Raw genomic sequence first — 27,608 nt, forward strand, 5'->3', positions numbered from 1 at the left:
TGTCATAGCACAGTTTCCTGCCCCCCTGAAACTAAAACATTTGGGGCCCCTGCAGAAAATTGAAGTACCTTGTCACACTATAGCTAAAAATATCTAAATTAATCTGAAACACGTAACAGGTGTGGACTATGTGGGAAATTTGTCTCTGTTCTTATTCGAACATGAAAATGTTTCGCCTCCTTTGAAAATTTGGTGCGATGGGAAGTTACATTTTAAATACCACACACAAAACTAACATTAGTGGTAAAAGTTCATGAATTACCAAGTTTTATTGGTTATTGTGTCGCAGTGGCGGCGATTGGGTTCCAAAATGGGTGGGGGGGGCAAGGGCAATTTACTATCCCTTGGTAGATAAGGTTTAGCATAGTGCGGAGGCAAAAGGGGGGCAACTGCCCCCCCTAATCGTCGACACTCGTATTGTGCGGCAATAAAAAACAGACTGGTCGAGCAACTGAATCTTCCTACTGCATTAATAGACTAACTGTAGACAATTTATACTCTAAAGATCCCGACAAACGGCATATCTATAAAGGTGGGAAATGAGGGATTTATTTCCTATTTGAAGCGATCTGCACGTATTTCTGAGGGCCAACAGGTTAAGTTATTGAGCCAGTACGCCCCTGCTTATTATCGCAGACATCATCTTATGATATGATACTGGGAACTTACTCGACCACATCCCACACAAAAAAATAAAACAGTCGAAGTTTTTTGTGGTGCCCTTTGACTAGTAGTACAATACAGTAACTCTCTTGATACATATTCTAAGTTCACCGACAAGAAAAAAAAATAGATGGGGTGTTTCTATTTAGTGCTCACGTCATTGAATTTCGAGATCAAATTTTGTCATTGTTGACGTCCGTTTTGTCTTCGTATTTTTTTTTTTAAATAACTGACATGTTGGATTTGTGAAATTATATAACATTTCAGGAGCATAGAGAGAGACCGATGCGGGGTCCCTACACCTCGCCCCCCCCGTATCACGGGGTTGCGGGGCGGCTGCTACGCCACTGTATGCATTTCAGTACACTAACTGTGAAATGTAAAAATATAATGAAAAACAGTTTTACTGCATATTCACTCATCTGGTGGGCCGGGTAAAAAAGTCTGCCCGAGGATGATATAATAATACGAAGGACAGGAAGGGCATTTTGATCATTGACTTCCTCCCCAGAGGTGAAACGGTGAACGCTAACCATTACTGTGAAACACTAAGGAAATTGCGACGTGCCATTCAAAACAAGAGGCGTGGCATGCTTACTGCAGGTGCTGTGCTCCTCCATGACAATGCTCGGCGCACAGCAGCTGTTTTGACGGAATTTGGCGGGAGTTGTTTGATCATCCACCTTACAGTCCTGATCTGGCCCCAGCGATTTTCACGTTTTCTTGCACCTCAAGAAATTCCTGTCCTCCGGTGAGCGTTTTGGCAACGACGAAGAGCTGAAAACGTCTGTCACACGCTGGTTCCATTCACAGGCGGCAGAGTTCTACGACAGTGGGATCCAAAAGTTGATACCACGAAACGACAAGTGTCTCAATTCTGGCGGTTGCTATGTTGAAAAATAGCTGAACCTTTGCTGTACCTGTTGCCAATAAATGGTTTCCTGAAACTATGTCGTTGTTTTTTTAAAAAAATAGGGAAACTTACTTTCTGGATGCGCCTCGTACATTTGAAATAAAATTAGTTTAACCATGATGATATGATAATAGTAGAAATAATAATTATTGTTTCTGCTATTCAAATTGTATGAATTATATGACCCCATCTACAAAAAATTCTGGCGGCGTCCATGGTATAAAGCGTGACTTGTCTGCAGGTTTCCCTTAGGGCTGTCTCTTGCCCTACTGATCAAAGATACCTCAGTTACTGGACAACCGAGATTTCCACTTAGCCATCAGGGGCTCAGATAATCCAGTTAAGCCACGGAAATGGACTTCGAAACCTTTTCAGAGATTCTTTTTTTCCTCTTGGCTTTAAAGTTCTGTCTTTCCCTCTTTTTTTGTTGGGCTTGAATATCGACCGAAGCCGTGCAGCTTCCTAAGGAACGGAAGGATTACGGCAAGAGGAAGGGCTTCCCTCTTGTTTAAGCTTGTTTGAGAAGTGACGAGACGAGAGTTCAGCGCTTTTGTTTATGTTCGCTTTTCCAACTAAACAGGCCTCGAATTCCCACGGACGATGCGTTCGATTCGCGAGATGCGGAGAAAAGACGTTATCTCGTCTTAGTTTATTCTCCTCGCAAGATGTTCAGCTTCTCCGTGCATGAGGATGGCTTATTTTCGGGGCATCAACTTATCTGGGAACTAAAAAAATGTCTTCGAAAATCAGGTTAGGTTTTCCTTGAGAATGCATGCATTCATGGCTGGTGACACTAAAGTACGTTATTTACATATATTTGAAGTAGATTTATCGGGCTGTTCAGAAACTAAACTCCGTTTACGTTTAGAAAAAGAACATATATGCTCCAAAATTTATTACGGTTTTAATCTCTACGCCATCCCTACTTTATATAACCATCACTATTGATACGCATTTGCTTCTCATAAACCAAATCAAGTTAAACCCAGAAGAGGGAAGGAACCGAAAGGAAATATATAATATGTAGGGCGGGGGGTAGGCTAATGATAAAATTTGCATAGTGAAAATTACAACAATAAATTTAATTATTATATGCTTATGATTGTTATTATAAAATATCTGTTGTGTTATTATTTTGTTTACATTCATACAATTATACTGAAATGCATAGTTATTCTATTTTGTTACTAACTTTAACACGCTCCGTTTTAGAAAAGCTTTAAAAGTTAGGGGAAAATTGTAATCGTATTGTATGTTTTATGTGAAATCTCACATAAAACTTTAATTTTTTAAATTTTGAAAATTGTACAGTAAAACCTGTCTATCCCGGAACATGATGGTTCCGAGCAAACTTTTCCGCCTTAACAGTTTTCCTTCTTATACAGGGTTGACTTTAAATACAGTGTAGAACGCTGCAGGAAACAATGGAAAGACAGATTTACATTTCGCATTACTTATAATGTAGAGTACTAATGCATGTACGTACATGAATAAAAATGCGATACAGTCGCAATAAGCATAGCAGAGATTACAATTATGTAACTACACAACATGTTGGTACACTTTTTACAGTATTGTAAGAACGTACAGTACGTACTTATGTATCTTTTCGAACCCGGGACCCCTGGCATCGTAGCGCGATGTGCATAGAGGGAAAGAGAAAGATTGAAAGATGGAATAAGAGAGGTGAAGAAAGATTGAGATAAAAGTGAAGAAAAAGAAAGAAACAAAGAGAGATAACAAGAAAAATAGAAAGATGACGAAAGAGCAGAGGAGAAATAGACAGAGAAAGGTGGAGAAAGAGGGTAAGAGATGAAAGAAAGAAACGGAATCGTAACAGCTATGAGTATTGTAACGCAATCTTTCATATCGACAATGTTACCGATAAGCGAGTGGCAACAGAGGCGTGTTCCACTTAAAGTACTGCATTGTTTTCTTGCGAGCGAAAAAAATAAAGGAAGACATTTCCGTCTTACTGAGAATAAAAACATCTCGTTGGTCTTTAAATGGTGTTCCGTTTCCGCGTTAAGGAGGTTTCCGCCTTAAGCAGGTCATTTTCAGGTATGAAATCGGTCCGTTCTGGGGACTTTCTTTCTCCGTATTTACAGGTTTCCTTCTTATAGAGGTTCCGGGATATGCAGTTTTTACTGTATAACCACTTGTTCCTTGGCTTAAATAGTAGAATATGAAAACAATCTGGTTCCAGTATTTTACACTCAATTGTTTCGATATAACGCATTTTTCTTCGTTATTCTGTTTGAATACTAATTAATTGAACTTAACAATAAAAACAACGTGCTTTCTAACTTGAAATGAACGATGCAAATTTCCACGGGGAGGTCAACGGACTGGTTCCACCCCCTTCCCCATCCCGACGCTCGTGAAAGTGTGGGAGACTATGTATGAATGGAAGAAATCAAAATATTGAAAATACAAGCTTTTGTAGATGTTCGTCGAAGATATCGGCACTTTTTTTATTTTACAAGAAATGCATTTTTATTTTCCTCTTGTATATAGTTTGTAGGGATGGTACAGTGGGATGAATAAGTATTACCAAGCATCCTGTATATCACCGTATATTCTATTTGTTTTTACAAAATGAGAGCTTCAAGAATTGAAACAAAACCCCAAACAAGCTTATGACAACTCTCGAGACATGTTCAGACGAGATCGTGAACGAGACAGTTGTCTGTAAAATCGAGACGAGAATGAGACTTGCTGTCTGCGAGAGAGCCCTCTTGTTCGAGACTTTAGTAAAGCACAATGTAAATGTTTTTATATGTAAACCAAAATTTTGTTACTATGTCATTTTTCAGACATCCTTGTGGTGGTAGAAGGGCTTCGTGATTATGTTCTTTGTGTATGCTTAATCTACACAAATAGATGTACATTCTTGGTTTCTTTTAATCAGTAATTGCTTTATAACATTGGGCTTCCCCGATGGCGTAGTGGTAACGTCGTCGCCTTGTAATCAAGGGGTCCCAGGCTCGATACCTAGTGCAGGTACATGGTGGTTCGGATTCGACTTGAAACCGGAGAGTCAGTCCCGATTAGCCTATCTGTGCATCAAGTTGACTTAAAGCAAAACTCAAACTTTTACCACTACGTGTTGTAGGCCAGCCTATATATTATGTCCAAATGAGAAGAACGATATGGGGTTTAGAAATCCAGACGAAAACGAAACAGGTGTTCTTAACTCAAGACAAGACGAGAATGAGACAGCCCTTGGCAATGCTACATTAGATCGAGACGAGACTGTACCAAAATATCGGTACCGTCCCGTTCATTATTCCCGTGAGGCGCACACTCCAGTAGTAGTTTCATGTTTCAGTTGATTATACTTTAAAATCGGAATACATTATCTTTTCCCCTAACAACCCTTTTAGGTTGAACACCTACCGCTCTCCGCCGGTTACTCTCCCTCTCCCCTCCCCTCCCCCATTGAACCCCGAGCTGAGGAAGGGGGAAACCTAGTACGTGTATAATTCGTCGGTCATTTGCAACGGTCGGTTAGGATTTCACCTCTCTCGGGCCGAAAGATATGCGTATTTATTCAGCAGATCAAATTGGCAGGCGAACTGCGACTAACCGTGAAATCCGAGCTGCAGGCTCTCGGGTTTGTATTTCGAGTATGCATTATCCTTTTCTGCCGCTTCCCTGCTCAACCATTATGCATTGTTGGTTGCGAACCTGTAGGGTATTCGCCTGGCTGCTCGTACTACAGAGTGAGTGAGATTGTATTGCAGCGTAAGCACAGATAAACGTGTAATACTTTTATCTGTGGTGTAAGCGTGTTCGAAAAATTCCAAGCTTCATGGAAATAATAATTTAGTTATTTCCTGCATGTAAAAAATCATTTCAAGTATCTACGTATTTGTCGATGTAAGCATAGGAGTTAACAGCATCCATTAGGCATAACAGGCATAGCAACAGTTAAGTGGCGCCGCCATCGTACAAAAAGCAAAACTAATTACTACTCTAAGTTAGCAAGGTATGACAAAAACCATGCAATATCGACAGCGGTGAATAAAATGTGTTATTTATAATGAATGAATAGGAGGGCATGAACCAACCAAATAGCAAAGTTAATTCAAAATGAAGATATATTAGGCTCAAGTATGTAATATTATGTTTCTCAAATGGTATCCTGATTCCTTGAAAAATAGCCTTTTGATTGACTTTTCATGGCACGATGTGGAGGTTTTTTTTTATTGATTGAGTTGGTGTTTTAAGTCCACTTTATGCACAGTAAGGCTAATCGGGACTGGACCTACAGTTTAAAGTGGGATCCGAACCACTATGTGCCTCCACCGGGTATCGAACCCGGGACCCATTGATTACAAAGCGAGGACGACGGTGTGGAGTTTCTTCCGATATAAGTTTATAGTGTAAGGTATGCAATTACGATTTCACCTTGCACGTTACATCATAATTTTATGTATAAGATTAAGTGCAATATATCTTCTTCAATGTATAATAATAATACAATAATAATCCATTGCTGTTGTACACGAACGAAGACTAACAACTAATTACTTCAGTAAAATGCAGATACTTATAAACCAGCCATTGTCAACCTTAGATTTACACAACACAAGTAAAAATCGAATGAAACTAAGAAAGCAATGAAGGAAATAACATAAAAGAGAAAATTGATATAACTCAACAGAATTAGAATTATATAATATGAAGGTAAATTAAAGAAAACATGAGAAACTACGAAGGTGAAACATGAAGAATGAAATCGTATATAATCACAGGAAAGGAAGAAAGAAATTGTTAGTACTAGTAGGAAAATAGTTTAATGAAACAAAATGTGAGAAAGGATTATGTAGAAGGGAATACAATAAGAATGTAAAATAGAGAGACTGAAGCAAAGAGAAAATATGGGAAAGGACAAGAAAATTAAAGAGCAATAAATGGAAATAATATAAATACAATAGAACTACATGAAAACTGAAAAGAATAACAAACCACGAAGGTTAAATTTAGGGAAAAAATTAGGCTTCTATGAATAACAATAAATATATTTGCAAGATAGTGTAATGCTGTAGCAAACCGAATACTTTATCTGCATTGAGATTATGCGACTGTGGCATTGGACAACGAGGTAGTATAAATTCATTATACGTACATATAATGCATTTCAGAATGTTCACATTCCTCCATTATAAGTTGTAACACGTGTCTATTATTGATCTTGACATTACGCACCCTGGAAAAAGGGATATGTATCAGAGAGTTCAATGGTTCTGGACAGTTTTGTCGTAAATCAGAGTATGTGAAATATCGCCTCGTTCCAAGCGTTGTGTACAGGGTTTGGAGATTGCAATCTGGAGTGCCAGATCGAAGGACTTGTAACGATCATGTCTCGGCCAGGCCGGGTTTTGCTCTGGACCGAGCCGGGATGCTGGGGACTACGAGAGAGAGAGAGGAGTATAGATCAATACTTCTGCATCTCGTCGGTAAGGGAGGAGGGGTCAAGGTCGTGTGGGGGATCACTAAACTGCCCTCTAGCATGGGATCGCCCGCTGGAAATCGAGGTGATAGACTAGTGTGTGGAAATCACGGAATGCGAGCAATCTACCGGGTCTCGCAAACGTGGATTCAGCACGGTCCCGTTCGCATCGTAGCCGCCCCGCTTGTAGTTCCGTGTTCGCCCGTTAGGTGGCTTTGCTTGTAGGATCCGTCTGGAGCGAGGGGGCATGGAACGAGACAGTTTGCCGGGTTCCATACGCACGAGAGAGATGAGCGCGAATTCGTTTGCAATTGGCACCCAACCAACAGACTCTCACCTGTGAAACTAACCGACAGATACCGCTTCCGGAGATGTGAAAGAACGCGAAAGACGAGAAAAAAAGGCTCACAGACCGCGATGAACGTACCGAGCTAATAATAATCACATTGATGACGTTTAATAACCAGCAGTAAGCTATGAAAATGACGCAAAACTCAAGAATGTGAAGATGAAGATGGGGAAAGAAACATAGTTCAGTGTTGCAAGCTTAGTTTTTTTAATTCTATTTTTTTCCGCAAACGATGTCACTTAGTGGTTGGATGAGGGGCCTTACCTTCGTTTTCTTATGGTACTTCAGTATTTTGATCGGCTTCTTTTTCCTCTGCTGTCCACTTCTTCCTCTCATGTTTCTTCACAACGTTTGGTATCGGCGAATTCTCGATGTTATCTTCGCTGTCTGGGAGATGTATCCAGTGGTAAGTCTTCATCATTTAAATTACATTACGCATGCTTATATTAACAGTTTTGCACTGTGCAACCACAGAAATCATAATAGGGTCCAATAGATTAACTCTTAAAAATGTAAAAATTATGACTGCACGACAGGCGTTACGAGATAATGTCAAAATGGACACCGTAATCGATATTTCCACCACATCTCTAAAATTGTTATTTACTAAAATTGCTAGAATGTGTTAATGTGCCTGTTCTAATCATCCCTCATCGACTTGTACCGATGCTAGTAGACTTCGTGTTTCAGTTAACGTATCACGCTGACAAGCCGTGGGACCTGGGTTCGAATCCTGTATTTTGTGATTGTGCTTTTATGCATTTCAGGACAATCAACTCAACCAATCAGAAACGTTAACGTAGCTGGCTGAGTACGCGTCCAAAACTGCGTAAAGCAATCTAAGTAATATCTCATAAATATTAGTCGTATATTCAGAAGATAATTATCCACGATAAGTTCTTTTTGAAGATAAAATTGTAATTCGAAAACTTAATAGTAATGGCATATGTTTTCCGACCACAAGAGGAGTTGGTATTTTTTGTACGAATTTGTAAGTTGCGTTTCAGAGCCTTCGTATTAAATCGGTGAATTCAAAAATAAGAATTTATAAAAACAGATAGTGACAATAACCATATATTTTTTGTTTCAGAATATTTTTGTGTGTGTTGGGGGGCGCTAAAGTCCAAAAACTCCCCCTAAAACATGCCACTGTTTATGAATAGTTTTAACAGATTTACATCAAAGAAGGGAAGCAAAGATTTTGTTTAAACGGGGCTTTCCCCTTTTCAATTTCCCATTTAAACGCCCCCAAAGAAAGTAATGTTTTATTTCATTCTGGAGCTATTTTTGCTGATTGAACATATGCATGGTACAGTCAACGGCAAGTATAATGGTAAGCAAATTGTCCACCGCTATTGTCATTACTTTTTATTCTACATCCTGTGTTGTTTTAAGGAATGAAACTATGTTGGTTCGAAGCAGGCATTGTTCTCTGCTTATTGACGTCTTTATTTCAATTCAATGTCTTCACTAGACCTCAGAGTTTTTAACCTATTTTTTCTTTACAGGTGTGTAAGAAATAATAAGTTATGTCAGAGTTTCGTTAAAAAAACGCAACAACTGATGAAGTTTTATAGTGCCTAAATAATATATTTTGCTTGTTAGAACCTATTTTAGGTTTATGCGCCTAAATCAAGCCTTTTTTTTAGGTTTCTATATGTTTTTAAAGGTTTTACAGGATTTTTATGTCACACCGAGACTCTTGCTTTGTTTGATCGCGAAAAAATTGAACGACCAACGTGTTTCAAACGTACTCTCTGTCGATTTCCCTTCCTCCAAGTCCAAGGTTAATTTTTAAAGCTTTAAACAAAACAAAATATCTAGTGCCAGTGTTACCTGTACAATCCAAAGTGGTCTGATGTGTGTGGTCTTGCTCACTTTCACGTCACTTCGGTGCTTTGTGGCATTCACCCCTTGCAAACTAACATTTCAGCATTGATGTTTGCAGCACTGACTATGTTTCTGTTGAAAGATTATTTTCAGCATATTAGATGATCCTCGCAGACAAAATGCGGAGTTTGACTGTGGATAATATGAAAAAGGATTTTGCCTAACTATAAGACGAAGAGTGGATTTTAATAGCAAATTTCCAATGGTAAGTTCTGCAATCGCCATAGGGCTAGGCAACACACACAACGTTATGCAAGATAGTGCGTATTTCAGGATATAGATGTCCCATTTTTATTGCCGGTGACTGTACCTAATCAGTCTTTCTCAGGAATTTTGAACTATTTTAGTTTTTTTTAAACTACTTCAGGATTTTTCGAGCCTAACTTCAGATTTTTACGACCTATTTTAGGATTTTTAGAACCTATCTTAGGGTTTTTAGAACCTATTTTAGGATTTTTAGAGCCCATTTTAGGAACCTAGAAATCCGAGGTGTAGTCATCACATTGTGTAATTCAGATCGAATGAAAATGGTGGTGGACAATTCGCCTACTGTTTCTTTCGCCGTTGAGTGTACACTTTGGAGTTGAACATAGTTAATATGTACAGTGATAATTCGGTTTCAGTAATCGCTGAATTTGTGGGTAATGCTTTAAGGATGCATAACATGCAAGATGATGATGATAAAACTTCCTTTATGTACACACGGACAGGAAATGTTGCTATGTTTGCTAAGTGATATCCATGGAATGTTGTCGGCCAAAAACTAAAGGGGAAAGGAAAGGAAGAGGGGTTGCAACATTACATTTGCGCCTTGTGACAATTGCTTATCAGCTGCTAACTTGCTTACGCACAGCTGCAAGCAAGATTTGTGAGGCTATAAGGATTTGAGGATTCTCAGCATATTTTATCTCTCTATAATGAATTAAATATGCAGATAAGAGACTACATTGACTGTTAGCTATCTTTTGCAGTTCTGTTCGTCCGGCCATGACGTGGGAGGGCAAAAGCAAAGGATCTGAGCTCAGGATCACTGGTTTAGCAGCACGCTATATCACCCAGACCGAAATAATGCGTAGCCAGAACGGACGATCTGCAATGACACCACAAGAAAAATGAGCAGGAAGGCAGAGGGAAGATACTTTATGGGAGTCGCACATAAATACCATACAAACATATTCGTTTGGCTTAGTTGTCTAGTTCCGTTTGTTTGCTTGGGGGAAGGGGGTTGGAGGCAGACTGGTCGTCTAGGTGACAATCCCATGGCCTCTCACTGGTGCCACCTCCAACAATGTTTTGTAGCTCTCCATGAATGTTATAAGATGGGGAGTTGTATTGTTTGTATCTTGCCTATTCACTGCCACTTTTCTAACGTTTTATGTTAATCTCGACGCTGCATATGTATATCAGATAAGATAGAAGCCCTGACCGGGATTCGAATCCAACACCTTCGGAGACGAGATCATTCATTAGTCAAGCTCTCAATGCTCTTTGTCATCAAGGTGGCTATGCAATTTACGCAAAGCCCCCGTCCGTGGCGGGTTGTGTCCTAATTGCGAACAGTACCTACATCGTCCTAATTGCGAACACATAAAAATGAGGAAATACTTCATGTTCTAATTGCGAACACATGTAACAGAAAAGCCTGTTTTCAAAATTTAATAGGGTTAGTGACCCAGAGAGACAGCTGGTTTGACTAGCAACAATAGCCAATTGACTTATCATGGTATTCTACTTTGTAAAGCCTTCTATAGTAAATTCACCCTTTCAATCTAACTAACTTCCGTGTCTAAATTTCTGGAAAACCCCTCAGTGCCAAAAGAGATGTGGAACTGCTCGAAGGTGTAAGTACAGTGTCATATGTTTTGAAATTTGAATTTTAAATTCATAATTATATTATTAAATGACGAAGCTCTTTTCAGGTAAGAAGTGTGCAGTATGTAGTCGTATATAGAAAATACGCCACACTTTTATTATTAAATTATTTATACTTCGGCAACGACTTTAATCATGTCGAATTATCTATGTTACAACAAGGCACTGACCAGTCTCAAAGTCCCTTTAAAGATCGTTAAAATGACACTGGAAGTGAAAGAGAAAGTTGTAGATCAAAAAGCAGAAATTGTGTTCGCAACTAGGACACTGCGCTTCGAGGTTAATCCTGTTTAGGCAGCAAGTGTTCGCAATTAGGACGACATCCTGTGGCGGAGCGGTTTTCACAGCGCGCTACGACATCAGGCCTCCCGGGTTCGAATCCCGGCCTGGGGATTGTGAGTGTCTCTTTTTATCAATTACATCATATCATCACTCATTCTCATTGTCACGATTAGCCAAAAGTGGAAGAAAAGCGACTCTAAATAACAAAAATCAAATTAATCGAAGTATTCTAATCAGACCCCCCCTGGCTTAACAGCACGTCACGCTATGCACGTCGGTCGGCAGTCGGCACGAGCGTCCGACAAGGAACAAATGATGACCTCCAATCAACGAAGAGAACGAGTCTTTAGTTTTCGTATCAATGTCGGGACGGAAGGAGCGCGCAGTTATCTGTGAGCCTGGCAAAATATTGTCACGTGACGCTGACAGTTTCCACCAGTGCATGTGACCTTCTTTAGGATCGAATGATCTGATAAGGCTTAGGGTATTGTACTTGCCAAGGATTTCGCAGTCGCATCTCGCAACCAGGGAATTTGTTTATGCTTTGAATCAACCAAAACAGGCGAAAATACTCTTTGCGTCGTGTCCGCCCGTCTGTTCATGTCAGATATCTGTGTCTCAGAAACCACAAGAGGTATAATATAACATTTTGTAGGCTGGTAAACATAACTGAACACATCAACAACAAAAAAAAAACCTCGATCTTACGATCTCACTGAGAGCGACAATTGCTCAAAAGTGACCTGACCTGTTGATATGTCGAAAACCAGGAAAAGTGAAGATCCTGAATTTTATACAAATGTAGTTCTAGAGTCGTTTTCACGTTCAGAAGACACAATGGGCTCTTATGGGCAATGCTTTTCTTATGGGAAATACGAGCGCGCTGTTGTGAAATTTCTGGATTTACAAATTTAGCTTAAGTAAAATCGGTACCTGCAGTTTTGCAGGAAATTTTGTAGAGAATACGATGGTGAACACAAAAAACTGGTAACTTGCTTACATGATTTTAGATAAATTAAAAACGCAAATTTTCCGTGAAAACACAATTTTTACATTGTTTTCATTCCTAACGTTGAAACATGCCGTAAAATTGAAGCATTCATTATTAAAAAAATTGACACTGTTTTTTAATTGTCATAGGTGATGGTGGTACTCAGAATTTATCAATACTTTAAAGCATATTCGCATTAAAAAATATTCAAATAAAGTATGTGGAGATTTTTTATATTCGTGCAGTAGAAAATGTCGTCGCTGGCCATTTTTTGTTCTGTAATTCCAAGTAAAAACTTCCAGCGACAAAGTTGTGGAGAAAATAATGAAATTATTTTTTATAACCACTCAAAGGTTCCCAGAAATATTACTTCCATGCATTTGGAGTTTCTTTTTAACCCGAACCGCGCGCGAAGTAAGGAGACGTTGTCTGGCCATCTTGAGCCGACTCACCGCAGCATTTTATTTCCATTCAGTAAAAATATGAACTTCATGCAGTTTGTTATAATAGAATTGAAATTACTTAAATTTAATAATTGACAATTATTTCCAATGCTGCTGTTGTGAGCAACATTAGTGCTGTCGCAAATACACGTTGTTTTCGTTTACATTACTGTCGACATTAATACTGAAATGAAGATCACCTTTCAGTTGACAAAATATGGGGCTTCAAGATAGAAATATGACATGCCTTGCTTGAGTCATTCACGTCTTATCAGTTCACGTGGGCCATAACTCATTTGTTTGTTTGGGTTGCAACTTGAATTTAACCCATGTGCCAGGTTCCCCTTACTTGAGTGAGAGATCTACTTTGGTCTGTTTAGACTTTTTCCCTCTCCCGATAAAGTGTTTTCAGTTGTGTGAGCTCTCAGTGATTTTTACTTTTTTAAGTGATTTCTGAAGTGTCATATTCGTGCATTACACTCGCGTGTGTAGTGATCGCAATGGATCATAGTAAAAAGGGTAACTGTAACGTTCACAGTATAATATTAATATTAATAATTACATATAATTATCATTATATATACAAAATATGTAACACCTTCATTGTGAAGGAAGGTCATCATTTCCCGGTGACATGAGCTAGCGCTGTATTGGCAACACTGTGCGGTTTCTCCATAAGCGCCGTTGTGTCTTCTGAACGTGAAAACGACTTTTTTTTCTAGTAAATGTTACTTTAACACATCGCTAATTAACCGACCTCCGTGGCAGAGTGGTAAGCACAGCGCGTTACGCCGTCAGGGGATCCCGAGTTCGAATCCCGGACTGGACATGTCTGTTCTTTGTGAGTAGGCTATCCCTTCATCAATTTTCATCATATTTTCACTCATTTTCTTCTTAGCGATTAGCCAAAGTGGCACAAAAGCGAAGAAGAATAACCAAAATTCATCAATCAATCAATCACAACAACAGATCAAAGGTTACCTGTTGATATCTCGAAAGTCCAGAGTTCTATGCGAATGAAGTTTTTGTAAAAACTACTTTATCACGACATAAATTATTTGGATAGATCTGATTCGTCTGACTAGGATAGAATTTTGAATCTGGGAGAAGAGGGGCAGTGCGACGTGTATATTTATATATAGCGAAAACAACACACACACATACATATGTAGAAACCATGATGGTTCAGGAGACTCGGGTTCGATTCCCGAGTTGATTGATTTCGTGTGGGAGTTTCCCAACAATATATCTGCATAAAGCGTCGCACCACCTTCAGTAGTGCCTTCAAACCCGCCCATGGCACACATGACTACAGTATTACTATTGAAAGCGAATCACTTGCGTTCATGTTTTCTCTGATAAGATTATCACTACTGAGATGAAAATTGGGGGTGTAGAATCACAAACAAGGGGTATTCAAGTCGGACTGGAACCACATATGGATGAAGCTTACTGAAAGTGCTTTAAAAAGACAACGTGCAATGATATATTTGTGTAGAATAACCGGCTACTTCAAGTACAGAAATAAACTGTGAAATATAACAACAAATAAGCTCAATATAATCGTTTGTTTCCATATCTGAGCACGCCGAACCTTGACTGACGTTCTCAATCTGAGCGCAAGGTAACAACGGAAACATCAATCTTGAATGTTGGTTTCGAGAAGAAGGAGTTTCTTTGATGTTTCAATGGAGCCTAGTTTTGTTTGTTATTGCTATTTTTTTCCACCGGCTAGAGATGTTTAAATAGCAGAACAGCGTGGGTGTAGGCCGTGGATTTCCAGAACCAAAGAGGTTTAACTACAATAGAGTCAACACGGGGGGAGAGTAAAATGTGCTTCAGTTATTGCTGCACGCTGGCGCTGCGATCGGGCTGGATGATAAAATTAGTCGAATTGCGAATCGAAGTTTCCGCATAGCTTGGACAAGAGTTAAGCAATGGTCATGCTATTACAGAATGCAGGAAGCATGAGTTAAGTGCTGAAACGTCAAGTTTTAATTCTCTGAGGCAAAAGTAAGCTTTTATTTTTAGATTTCGCATTCGGTGGGAATGTACCGGATGGCCTTCTGGAGAATGGAAGGAAATTGGGATCAAAAATAATTTTAAGCTGCATTCACGGATACTAAGTTAGTATTACTAACTGACGTATAAGGACCACTGGCGTACGTAGGGTAGAGCTGATGGGACTACAGCCTGTCCCGAAGTTTTCAGAAAATCAATTTGTAAATGAAAGCAATAAAGAACTCGGGTAAATGACAAATGCAAACTCACCTTAAAATGACCCCGATTAGCAGTTTTGTCCTTGAAAAACTTTTAAAACAAAGGTTAAAAATGGTAATCACGAAATATTTTATAGCATGTAACGCACACCGCCTAGAACTGAGTTAATTAATATCCACCTTTTCAATTCCAGCTTCCTCCGAAAAAAAAATCCTGCTTATGCAGTGCCAAGGACGTACGGGCACTTCACATCAAACATTAAATCTTATTTGCAGCTTGAAAAATTACTACAGTAAGAACTGACTCCAAATTAAGTTTCTTCCTAAAAGTAACTCTATCAAGTTCATGTTCCGTAAAACAAAAAGGTTATTTTCAAATTCCTAAATAAAGAACCTTATTCATGCCCGAACACACATTCCTAACAGCCTCCCTGCTCCTCAATACCGGCTTTGGAGCTACTAACTAATAATTTCACGTTTCCAATATACTAGTAGAGCTACTTTCTGTAACTAGTAAAGAATGGGTGGTTCATTTAAGTCCGAAAGTTCAAATTTTCTAAACTTTTGACCATGAGTGAATATTTTCCTAGTTCATACATAGGTTACTATCTATTAGCGCCAAGTGTATTGACCTTGTGTGATAAAATCTAAAAGCGAAGAAACATTAAGTAATATGAACTTTTAATCAGTGACCAAAGTTCGAATGCCATTTTTATTAAATAGCTTGGCTCATCTTTTATTTGATAAAAGCAATTTTTTTTACTGATAACAGCACGTGTCAAGGAACATACAAGAATACAAGCTGCATGTTTATTGTTTCTTTGTTGATATTATTTGCTTGTACAGTGGGATCCATGAGTATTACTGTGCAAATTGTCCATGACTATTTCCATTCATTTTCCTCTTACATCCTAAGTTTTTTAAGCGATGGATTTTTATGTATGCTGGTGCAGAAGTTGTCAACAGCTTGTTTTGAGTTTTTTTTTAAAATTTTTAATTCTTGAAGTTCTTATTGGGTCAAATAAAGTGCACGAACATAGTGATGGACAATTTGCACGGTAATACTCATGGATCCCACTGTACCGTTGCAAACTCAGTGTAAAGAAATGTCATCTGGTTACTCATAAAATAACTAGTGTGATTTGTAATGCAATTTAGCGGAATTTTTGACCTTCTGTACTGTATATGCCCATTCCGTAAATGGGAATGTAGCCCTTTAAAAAAATAATAGTGTTTGCATTTTTTTTGTGTGTGTGCGTGTGTCCCGCATAATTGTTTTGATTGCGGGATATAACCTCCACCTGTACTTGAGTACGTGCCTACTCATACTACTATATTAACTGCAAACGCAAAAAGAGATATCGAAGAAGATGAGACAGATGAGAGAGAATCAAATGGCAATGGTTTAGTGGGGATTCGAACCATGGCTCGTTGTGCTGACCAACCAGGACGTTTCAGCAAAACGGAAAAAAATACGAAAGTAACGAAAAGGCGAGGGTGCTGTGAACTCCGCAAGAAATATGTTAAGATTTTCACATTTATTATTGTTAATAGAAAACGGCAAACAGCTGGAAAACTCTAAGTACTGAAGTATTATATACATTTATACATACGGACGACTTTCTAAAACTTTTGGTTTAATCTTCTTCTATTCAAGAATATTTCAATTGCTACGTTCTTCTTTGTTTATCCCAGTTTAATGCACATGATAATTGATTAATTTGGTTTATTTTGCTTCGATTTTCTGCCTCTTTGGTTAATCGCGAAAATGAGGATGAGTGATCATGTGAAATTGATGAAGAGACACTCACAAAGGACACCCATGCCCAGGCCGGCATTCGAGCCGCGACCCTTGGCGTCGTAGCGGGCTGTGTTAATCAGACAGATGATACATGTATTGTAAACATGGTGAGGGGAAGTTTTAGGCACATATGTTTAAATTCAGGCGCCAGCAGAAAGTTGAAAATTTGTTGTTATAAGTTGAATACGTATTTTCATGTCACATTCACGGGTCTACACACGAAAGAAACATTTTGAAGAGAGGGTAAAGGAAATAATGCAAGAAGTGGTAGAGAATGAGAGAAAGAAAGATAAGAAAGCAAGAAACAAAGGAAGATAGAAAGGAAAAAGAAGAAAAGAAGCGAAAGAAAGAGAAACAGGAAGGAAGGTAAAGGTGAAAAGGACAAGGAGAGAACAAGCAAAACAAAGATAAATAAAGAAAAAGTTAGAAGAAGTAAAAAAGAAGCAAAACTAGAGGGAGGGACAGAAGGAAGCAACACAGAATAGAGAGGAGAAGGAAGAGAAAATAACAAGAATGGATAGAGGCAGAAGGAAGAAAATCAGAGACAAAACTGGAAGCAAAATGTGATCATAAAAGAGAGAGAGAGAGAGAGAGAGAGAGAGAGAGAGAGAGAGAGAGAGAGAGAGAGAGAGAGAGAGATATCAAGTGACTCCCCCCCGTTAAAGCCTGCTCAAATTTTTCAAAAGTGTTATATTTTTTTATGTGGATCTCCCACCCCACATAAATTTATTTTAAGCGTGCTACTAATTTTAAGCACATTTAACTGAAATTTAAAAATGTCCCAAGGTTGTTGAGTTTTGTTATTTAGCGTCAATGTTCTGCCACATTTGGCTAATCGCGACGAAGAAGATGTGTGATTATGTAATGAAATTGATGAAGGGACAATCACAAAGAACATCCTAACTCGAGGCCCCTGGCGTAGTACCATGCTAACAACTCCGCAAAGAAACAAGAAGAGGTAGGAGAAATGTCCCGAAGGAAACTAATGCAAAGCCATCACTTTGCACCACATTAATTAGCGATATCCTCTCACAGGGGCCAAATGACAGTTGCAGTTGTGTCATTGGAGTTTTGCAGTTCTCTCAACAACTCCCAAATCTCACTTAAAGGCCCAGAGACCTTTGACAGATTGTACGTGTGGGTGGGGAGGGAGGGAAATCCACATCGTTAATGAACGTATGACTAGAGGGGCGACAGTTAAAGAAATGAGGGGTGTAAGGGGTGCTCCTTCCACGTAGTGCACCCAATAGTCAATCTCACTTCCACGTAGTACACCCTGGACTGCAGACTAACGAGGCTCTGGCGACTGGCCACATGGCCAGTATAATTCTGTGTCGTCCTGTGTTTTGTCCTTATTTGTGCTGAGCGCCCTTTCTAGCCTCAGCTTTTAACCAAGGTAAGGAAATTTTAGTTTTCAGACACGCTTTTATTTTTGTTATGATAAGGAACTGGACCCCGTATAGTGTGACGGGTGCAAAATAGCCTCAGTGCTGACGCACCCAAAAAAATTTAATTCAAATTCAAAAGTTAAAGAAATGAGATAATTGAGCAAAAGAGTGACGAAATTGATATTAATATGTTTGAGTGAGGTCAGGGAAATACCAGGATATTGTAACTGGTTATAAAATCGTCTAAATGACCAAGAAAACAGGACCAGGTCTGATAGTAGCGTGTCCATGGGGGGAGGTAGGGGGAGCATAACCCCCCACCAAGCCCAGTATTTCTATAAAAAAGAACGTCAAAGGCAGGAAAAGATGGTACAATGAGGACCGACTACCAAAAAAAAAGTATACTTAACCTCCCCTCCCTTACAAAAATTCTGGGCACGCCACTGAGGTCTGAAAGTGTGGTGTATTTTGGCATGCCCCAGAAAGACGGTTGGGAAGATTAGGAGAGTGAAGAAAGTGAGGATCTCATGGAAACGAAGCTGCGAGTGCATTTAGATAAAGATGACATCTAACTCTCTCAGCAAGGACCTGCCCAAATAGCATGTAGATTTCTTCGCTACAAGAAGAAGGATTGAGTGTTAAAAAATCGAAATGAAAGGATATAAAATTTTGATTGATGAAGATTTCAAATTCAGCGAGAGGAAAGAAACGTCAGAAGCCTCTCCCTTTCATGCACGACGCAAGGAGAAAGTGTCATCGTTCTCTTTGCAGTTTCCGTCACTTGGTGATCGACAATCGCAAATATGTTTCAGAACCTGCAAGCGTTTCCAGATGCTCAGAGTCAAGAGGAAAATAACTGTAGGGACATTCCACGACAGGTCAACGTCCGAATCCCGCTTTCTCTCACCGGGAATGGATCACCACCTTCCTTGAGGACCTTCACAAATCCGCACGCTGGCACCGAGCGTCTTGCCTAGTGACGATACTGTGAGTTTTCCCTCTTTTCCGGAAAGCAATAAAAGTCATCCTTTAACCTGCAACTCGGTAAATAACAACACAAGGAGACTCTTTTTCCTGAGTCAAATCCTTGTCATAAGAATCAATTCAGTATTACATATCAGAATGTAAGCGGGTTAAGAATAAAACAAAACAGTTTTATCTAAGTGCATTCTAATGATTTGATTTATTTTTTTGTTACGTCACGTCGCTTTTCTGCCACTTTTGACTAATTGCGACGATGAGGATGAGTGATGAAATGATGAAATTGGTGAAGGGACACTTGCAAAGAATACCCATGCCCATGCCGGGATTCGAACCCGGGGCTCCTGGCGTCGTAGCGCGCTGTGCTAACCATTCCGCCACAGAAGTTGGCTGTATTATCTAATGATTACGACTCAGAGTAGGTAAAGATAATATGATGTGGGGATATGTTTCGAAATTTGGATAGCGTTTTCACACACCAATGAAGATGACAGACAGGCTGTGACACAACTGACACAGGGAAGTCGGTAGCCAGAGGTGTGTTATTGGATATTGAATGTTTAATTACCAAGGTTAAAACGAAAGAGGACACTAATTTATGTTTAATTTTGTGTATCTCTCTTGGTTCACACCTATACCGTAAGATACATTGTTTTGTCATGTACCTGAGTATTTCCAAAATGGGTGTCAATTACTTTTAATAGGCTACATCCCAGAAATATCTGGTTCAAATTTTGATTCATCAAACTCCGGGAACACTTATTTACAATTACAAAACCTTCTTGAACATTTTCCCTAACTAATCATAATTATGTAAATGTGTACGGCAATTTATTTATAACTAATAAGAATTACGTATCAATTAAAAAGAACAAACAACCGCTAGCACCCGAAGGCATGATTCGCCCACTACTAACTATTTTTATGTTTCACATGCAATAAAATATTAACAAAAGATGTAATTTCAAAATAGCAGAATTTAAAAATCTTTTAAAATTTCAAGCAACAAAAAAAAATAAAAAAAATATGAAGATATAAATGATGCGGTGTGAAAAATTTTATGATATTTTAATTCTGTGTTTGATAAATGTGTCCCTTTAGCCGACTGGTTATCACAGCACACTACGACGCCAGGGGTCCCGAATTCGAATCCCGGCCTGGGCATGGGTGTTCCTTGTGACTGTCTCTTCATCAATTTCATCACATCACTCATCCTCATCTTCGCGATTAGCCAAAAGCGGCAGAAAAGCAAAATTAAACAAACCAAATCAATCATTCCTAAACAATCAACGACCTCCGTTTATTTACAAAATAAATTAAATTCGATATATTTTCAATCTTTCTTTTTTTCTCACAATTTTCTTGGGAAACCATTGAAAATCATTCCATTCAATATGATACAATTAAGGAAAATACGTGGGCCACTATTTATATTTTCAGCCTTGGCAACACTGATTGAAGTTAGGCGCGATTTGACTTCTTCTTCTTCTTCTTCTTCTTCATGCCCCTTACCGCTTGTATGGTAGCAGTCTTGGGCAACGGTCTGAAAACATTGAGGGCTGGAAATTCGCGCACTAGTATAAACAGCACAATATTTTGTTCCACTTCACTTCACTGTCACTATAACACTGCAATGATGAGGGATGATATCAAAAGCGAAGTTCACACTGTCGAGCAAATCCATAGAGAATCCACATAATAGAGGGGGAAGGTGATGAAAGTAAAGAGGGCAAGGAGAGAGGAAATGGAACCTTTTTTCGAAGGAGTCTGTGAAAGAGTGCCTGACGTTGTGTATTCCATAGCGGGCATTGAAAAAATAAATGGGTGGGGGTTTGTTTATGTTCTCCACAGGTACAATTGGGAGAGGGAGTTTGGTGAATTCTTGCCAGATGATCGTTTGTGGTCACGTGTCCCGTTCTAAGGCGTAGGATACAAGTGATCACTTCACGAGGCATTTTTAGGTGATGAAACCAGGGTCGAATAAGGAGTTTATCGTTGAACCATTTATAAGTAGTGGTTTTTGCCACTGCGGCATGAGCCCAATTTTCCCACTGGGAATGAATTTTTTTTTTGACCCGAGGTAAAAGATCAGTATAGGCAAGTCGGATAGGAGAGGGGGAAGGAACGTCCACAGCTGTTTTGGCATAAATATCCACTAGGTCTTGATAAGGATTAAGATTGCTATGCGCTTTGACATAAGTGAACTGTACTCGTTGGTCGTTGTGGTGGAGGTGAAAGTACTCCTGTAAAATTAAGGTGGAAAAGAGTTGCAAACGATAAGCTGCCTTACCACAACGAGCGATCGTAAATAATATATCAGGCTTTGCTCCACGCTCGTGAAGCACACTACACGCAAACTTTAATTCTCACAGATGCCCTCAGTGTATTATTTACGATCGCGATTTGACGTTTGCACGGAATCGTCTGGCATTATTGACCATAACGTACTTCAAATGTTTTGTCAATAGCTTCATTTGCGTTGTTTATGTTGCCTTGGAGATTGCGCGACAACAATAAAATGGAATTAACTCGTGAACATTTTCGAGCGATGATTTTTTACGATTTTCGACGTGGATTATCAAGACAAGAGTGCATCGATCAACTTACTTCCACATTTGGCGATGAAGCCCCATCCTTTGCCACTGTGAAACGCTGGTATAACGAATTTAATCGTGGCCCCCATTCGCTCACCGACGAGATTCGCGAAGGTCGTCCAAAATCAGTTGTTGTTCAAGAAAACATTGATGCTGTGCAAAACCTAATACTGCAAGATCGTCATGTGACATACTGTGAGATTGAGGCAACCATAGGCATTAGTTCCACCAGCATATATAAAATATTACATGATCATTTAGCTGTGAGAAAGGTATGTTCTCGTTGGATCCCACACAATTTGACAAAAACTCAAAAAGACGCTCGCGTCAATTGGTGCAAACAAATGCTCAATAAATACAATCGTGGTGCTTCAAAAGACGTATATAAGATTGTAACAGGTGACGAATCATGGATATATGCATATGAGCAGGAACGTAAACAGCAGTCGACTGTATGGGTGTTTCAAGATGAACCCAATCCAACAAAAGTTGTTCGCGCTCGGAGCACATCGAAACAAATGGTCGCCTGCTTTTTCGGGAAAACTGGTCATGTGGCAACTGTGCCTTTAGAGGAACGTAGAACGGTCAACTCTGAATGGTACACAACAATTTGTTTGCCAGAGGTCTTCGGTCAAATACGGAAAACAAACCAACGCCGTCGGATCATTCTTCATCAAGACAATGCCAGCTGTCACACATCTCGTCTAACAACCGACTTTATGAACAGTCAAAAAATCGAATGGACATTTCCACTCAATTTTTTTTACAACAATTTTAAAAACTACACCCTGGAAAAATGACCGCTGCAAGTTCTCGCGTTTCTCTGCGTCCAGTTTAAGGCAGAAACGAGACTTCCAAAGTTGCGAGGCTAGCGTTGCGCTGAAAACGCGCCGCCGCCATGTTACTACGTCACTCCTTAGGGAGAGCTCGTTTGTCGTCTGCTTCGAGCGTCCAGTTCCGGATGGGTAGCCCACGGTGAGCGAACACGTCCAGCAGTTTTACAAATCTGTACCGATTTAAATAATGGAAGAAGGAGCGATAGGAGAAAGGAAAGCTATGCTTTGTAATGATCATTCTTCTATGAAATATCCGTGCTGCTCACGTGCAAGATAAATGAAAGGGTTCAGCTGCGTGTGTGTTCTCGGGCCATGCGAAAAATATTGCTTATAAAATTGGTTGCTGACCAGACACTCAAAAATATTTTTTAAACTTATATTTATCGATATTTACCGTAACCTATGTAGTGCAAAATAGGAATTTTCACATTCTTCACTTTATTTATAAAGCCTATTTAACTTTCTTTTCCATAATGCAATTTCAGTTTGTGTTCCATTTCTGTTGCGCAAATTATGATCAAATATTTTTGTGCAGATAAGAAAAAATACACTGAGAAGATTACATTAGTTGCACAGTACATATCTATACTTAGTTTATGTATAATTATTACAAGGAAATAATGTGTATAACCATGGGCGTATTTAAGGATGATTGAAAGGGTCCAACCCCCTTCTTTTTTTGGTTCACTAAAATTACCAGTTTCCTTGTTCTATCCGCTTGTTCATAAAAAATTCATTTGGACTTATTTCATTCTCTTAAATTAGAGACGTATAGGACGGGATACGGATGGGAAGGAAATTTCGTAATTCCACACACCAGATGGGACTGCAGACCAATATCTGCAATTTCCTGATAGTTTCGGAATTTCTGCGATAAGAAACTGCATTGAGATTGTCAAATCAGTTATTTTTTCCCCCTCGAATCATATTAAAGAAATTTGGTTCTTAAAAACGTAGTGACACAAGATGAACAGAAAAGTATCAATACTTCGTGACTACAAACACACAACTTTGTGGGGTCCAACATCCCCTCCCCCCATGCTCCCCAACAAGCTTCCGGCTAGCAGTGTCCTGGATTTTCACTTACGAAATAAAGCAACCCTAATCATACCAAAAGTTGATCCATCCCTCCTCCCCGTAAACTATATATACGCCCATGTATATAACAACATCCCATACTGAAATGGTACGATATAATTAATTTGAATTTTGTACTGCGAAACAAAGCCGCCTCATCTCGTTACCCCGAACGCATTAATTGGTTGGTTCACAACTTCACCACTAAGGATCCTATCGAGACGAGACATGGCAGCCTTGGTCTTGTTCTCGTTGAGAGTTGTAAATGTCTGTCTCGTGTTTATTTGTAAATGTCTCATTGACAGTCTCGTCTCAATTTATAAACATCCGTCTCGGTTTGGGAGGGCAATTCTCGTTCTCGTCTCAAGTCTAGAAAAATATAGAATTAACAACGTATACAAAGGCTAATCATTATAAATACAAAAAAACCTTTCTTAATATTTTTTTATTATTTTTTTTTTTGACTCCTCGTTTCGACAGTACAGCCCTCGAAAACTAAATATTATCCTGCTTATATATGCAAACCAAACTGCAGATTCAGAATTACCAGGAATGAACTGGCGTTGTAATTATTATACACAAATTCATGATTTATCTGAGGAAGTCGCATGTTCCAGGTTTCACTCGACCTGGGCATGACTGTTTCCTTGTGAGTGACATTTCATTGAACTGAAAATTGTTACATGGGAGGATGTTTGCTCGAGACTTTGGGGACAGCTAGGGGGATGCTTCTATTGTTAATGTTAGTGTTGCTCACGAGACGAGGCATGTTCCGTCTCGTCTCATAAAAGGAGATGGGACAAGTGAATGTTTTCGAAATGAGATGGGACAGAAGAAAAAGTTCGTCTCTTATCATGGCACGTTGGGTGATACTTAGATTGTGCAGTTGGGGTAGTGTGTGTGGGGGGGGGGGGGTAGTCCTGCACCCCGACTTCGAATACTGCTTGTAGTTATTCATCTTCATTGTAGGGATTAGCCAAAAGTAGTAAGAAATGTGATGTTAGAGATGATACATAATAAATTAACTATGCGTTTTCATCGTTGCGGTTAAACAAAGTGAACGGAAAAGCGACGTAAGAGTAGGCTAAATACAAAAAATTGAAATATATATATTAACTGAAGAAAACTGTCATTTACTGCAGGAAATTTAAAAACTCGCCGTACCTTTTTATACCGTATCACCTCTTATATTGCAGAAATTGGCGTGTAAACCAGTGTGTTCTACCGTAAAAGTATTATCTTAAAATTTGTGAAGAAAATATTATGACGAAAATAATTGTAATTCTAGAAAAGGCATTCTGATAACATTAAGTTCTTGCCAGTCAGAACTAACCTATGTATTCGCAATGAACAAGGCTGTTCACGTGTTCAGCCATTGATTGTTACAAGGTTTGCTTTGTCACCCTAATGGGAAAACCCCTTCCTGAGTGGCTGAATTATAGTAAATACTACTATACTGCTAGGGCATAATTCATCTCCAAGAAATGGAGCACAGATTTTTGCACTGGAAGTTGTAAGATACTTGTTTTACACAGTAACAAGTGAATTTTCTGTCGCTTCCGCGGCTCATGCTAAGTTGACGGGACGAGCAGAAGCTCCGCCTGCACGCATTTCTAAGTGATGACGTCAGAGGACCTCCTGTCTGTGGAGAGGACGTTTTGAAATCCGTGACGTAGTAGGTGAATTTCAGCGGTGTTTGAAGGCGTGTTTCTCGAGAACCGAAACAAATAACGCCGAGATATTTTGCACATCTCATGTTTGTGTCATTATCTGTAAAATGAATGGATTTAAAACGTTTTTCATGTCAAAGTGGAAATGTCAATTGATGGGTCATCCGCCGTACAGTCCTGATTTGGCACCCAATGACTTCTTCTGGTTCCCGAATGTCAAGAATAAATTGCGTGGACAACGATTTTCGTCGGCGGAAGACGCCGTTGATGCGTTCGAAAACCATATTATGGAGGTGTCTCAAGAAGATTGGAAAAACTGCTTTGACAAATGGTTCGAACGAATGCAAAAGTGTATTGACCATAAAGGAGAATACTTCGAAAAACAATAAAGCAGTTTTCAATGCCAAATTCCTGTTTTTTCATTGTTAGGCTCAAAATATAAATAGTGACCCTCGTAGTGCACTCTGATTTATCCTACAAGGAAAAGCGGCCTTCTACTGGTATTCAGCAACAGTTTAAACTCACTTCTACTTAAATCACATTTGTTGAGTAACTAGTAATATGTAATATGTTTGGATTGTCCGCCAGCCACACTGTATTTTACGCAGAGAAAGAAATGTGGTGCAAAGGATTTCTCACACATAGATTAAGATATGAGGGGGCCAACACCCTCTCCAACCTTGCCCTTGATCCACTCTGAATTGAAGGGTGCGTGTTATTGTTGCACCATTAATAACATTTCGAAATAAAGTTAAATTAATTGTGAAAGTTGTCTGTAATATGTTAACTACTGTTCTCTTTAAGGCCCTAATGGAGTTGCTGTTTGGGACAAGAGTGGTTGTGTCGGGTGATGTGATACGTCCATGGGACAAATCGCTCATTGTGATGAACCACAGGACGAGGCTTGATTGGAATTTTCTGTGGGCGGGTATGTTCCATGGGACTCGACCAGCTGCCCACAGGCTCAAGATCGTGCTCAAGTCAGGCATTCGGCACTTTCCAGGGCCAGGCAAGTATCAGCTCATACTCAATATTTCTTGTTACCGAATCACACGGTAGGTCAGGTTAGGTTACTCCGAAGCCAGTCCCAGAAATTCAACAGATACTGTCGCTTATTTGAAAAAAAAAAAAAAAAAAAAAAAAGATTTTCGAAACAGAAATCTGTTTTCCAGTAATAGTATATGACGACGTCTGCGATAATAAGCAGTGGCGTATTGTCTGAGCCAGAGGGGCCCGGCCAACTTGACACATGGGTCTCCTCCGAAGTACAGAATTAACTTACTCAGAGATGGCAAACCATAGGAAAATTCTCATCTCATGCCTTTATAGCTACGCAGTTTATCGTAAACGTAGCCTCAATATGAAATTGCCCGACCCTGTGGCCGAGTGGTTAGCACATCGCGCTGCGACGCCAAGGGTCCCGGGTTCGAATCCCGGTCGGGCTTGGTTGTTTGTGAATGTCCATTCATCAATTTCATCATTTCATCACTCATCCTCATCTTCGCAAATTAGCCAAGAGGCACAAAACGCGAAGTAAAATAAACTAAATCAATCAATCAATATGAAATTGAAATAAGATCAGAGAAAAATATTCCATATTGTCCACACCTCTTTTGTTTTACTTCAAAGGGGTGCAAAAACTCAGGAAGTGGAGCCCAGGAGCAATTATCCCTTTTGCCCTTAGGCCCAGTTGCCCTTATTCCGCCATGGACGTATGCAGTGCTCGAAGTGAAAATTACTAGCTGTGAATTTGCTTGTTCGAGTTAGGGGGATAGAACGATGATCTATTAACAAAATGGTTATTTCATGAAATAGTCAAGAAATACGAATGGTCTACTGAAAAGAAATGGCATCTATAATACTATGAATAATAATATTCAGGTCCATTAACATCGAAATTAAACAACGTGCCCGTGCGGCAACAACTTTTTTTTTTTGTGGGGGTCGAGTCCTTCCAATCGGCATTTCATTGAATGACAAATTTTCAGTGAATAAAGTCCCATCGCCGCTTTATTATCTATCTCTCAAGACTGGAGTCCGTTGCTATTTTCTCGTAGCAGACTGCAATTGACCTTGTGATGCTAGGTCACCATAGATAATCTAGAGATCCGGTTCAACCCCCAAAACTGAAATGATAAGTTTGATTGAGTACATAACTCACTATTAGTATAAGAAGCGTAA

General features: G+C 39.4%; 1 protein-coding gene across 1 annotated transcript in view; it reads left to right on the forward strand.

Annotated features, from left to right (window-relative positions):
• Positions 1-7,284: 7,284 nt before the first annotated feature.
• The window catches only part of LOC145986724 (lysocardiolipin acyltransferase 1-like), a 34,145-nt gene continuing 13,821 nt past the window's right edge, over positions 7,285-27,608 (forward strand). Inside the window, exons 1-2 of the mRNA XM_083121057.1 lie at positions 7,285-7,789; positions 26,232-26,436. Coding sequence (XP_082977183.1) covers positions 7,616-7,789; positions 26,232-26,436 — 379 coding nt within the window. The 5' untranslated portion in view covers positions 7,285-7,615. The remainder of the gene's footprint in view (positions 7,790-26,231; positions 26,437-27,608) is intronic.

Source organism: Lepisma saccharinum, chromosome 4 (assembly GCF_977018435.1).
Source record: "Lepisma saccharinum chromosome 4, izLepSacc3.1, whole genome shotgun sequence".
Taxonomy (NCBI): Eukaryota; Metazoa; Arthropoda; class Insecta; order Zygentoma; family Lepismatidae; genus Lepisma; species Lepisma saccharinum.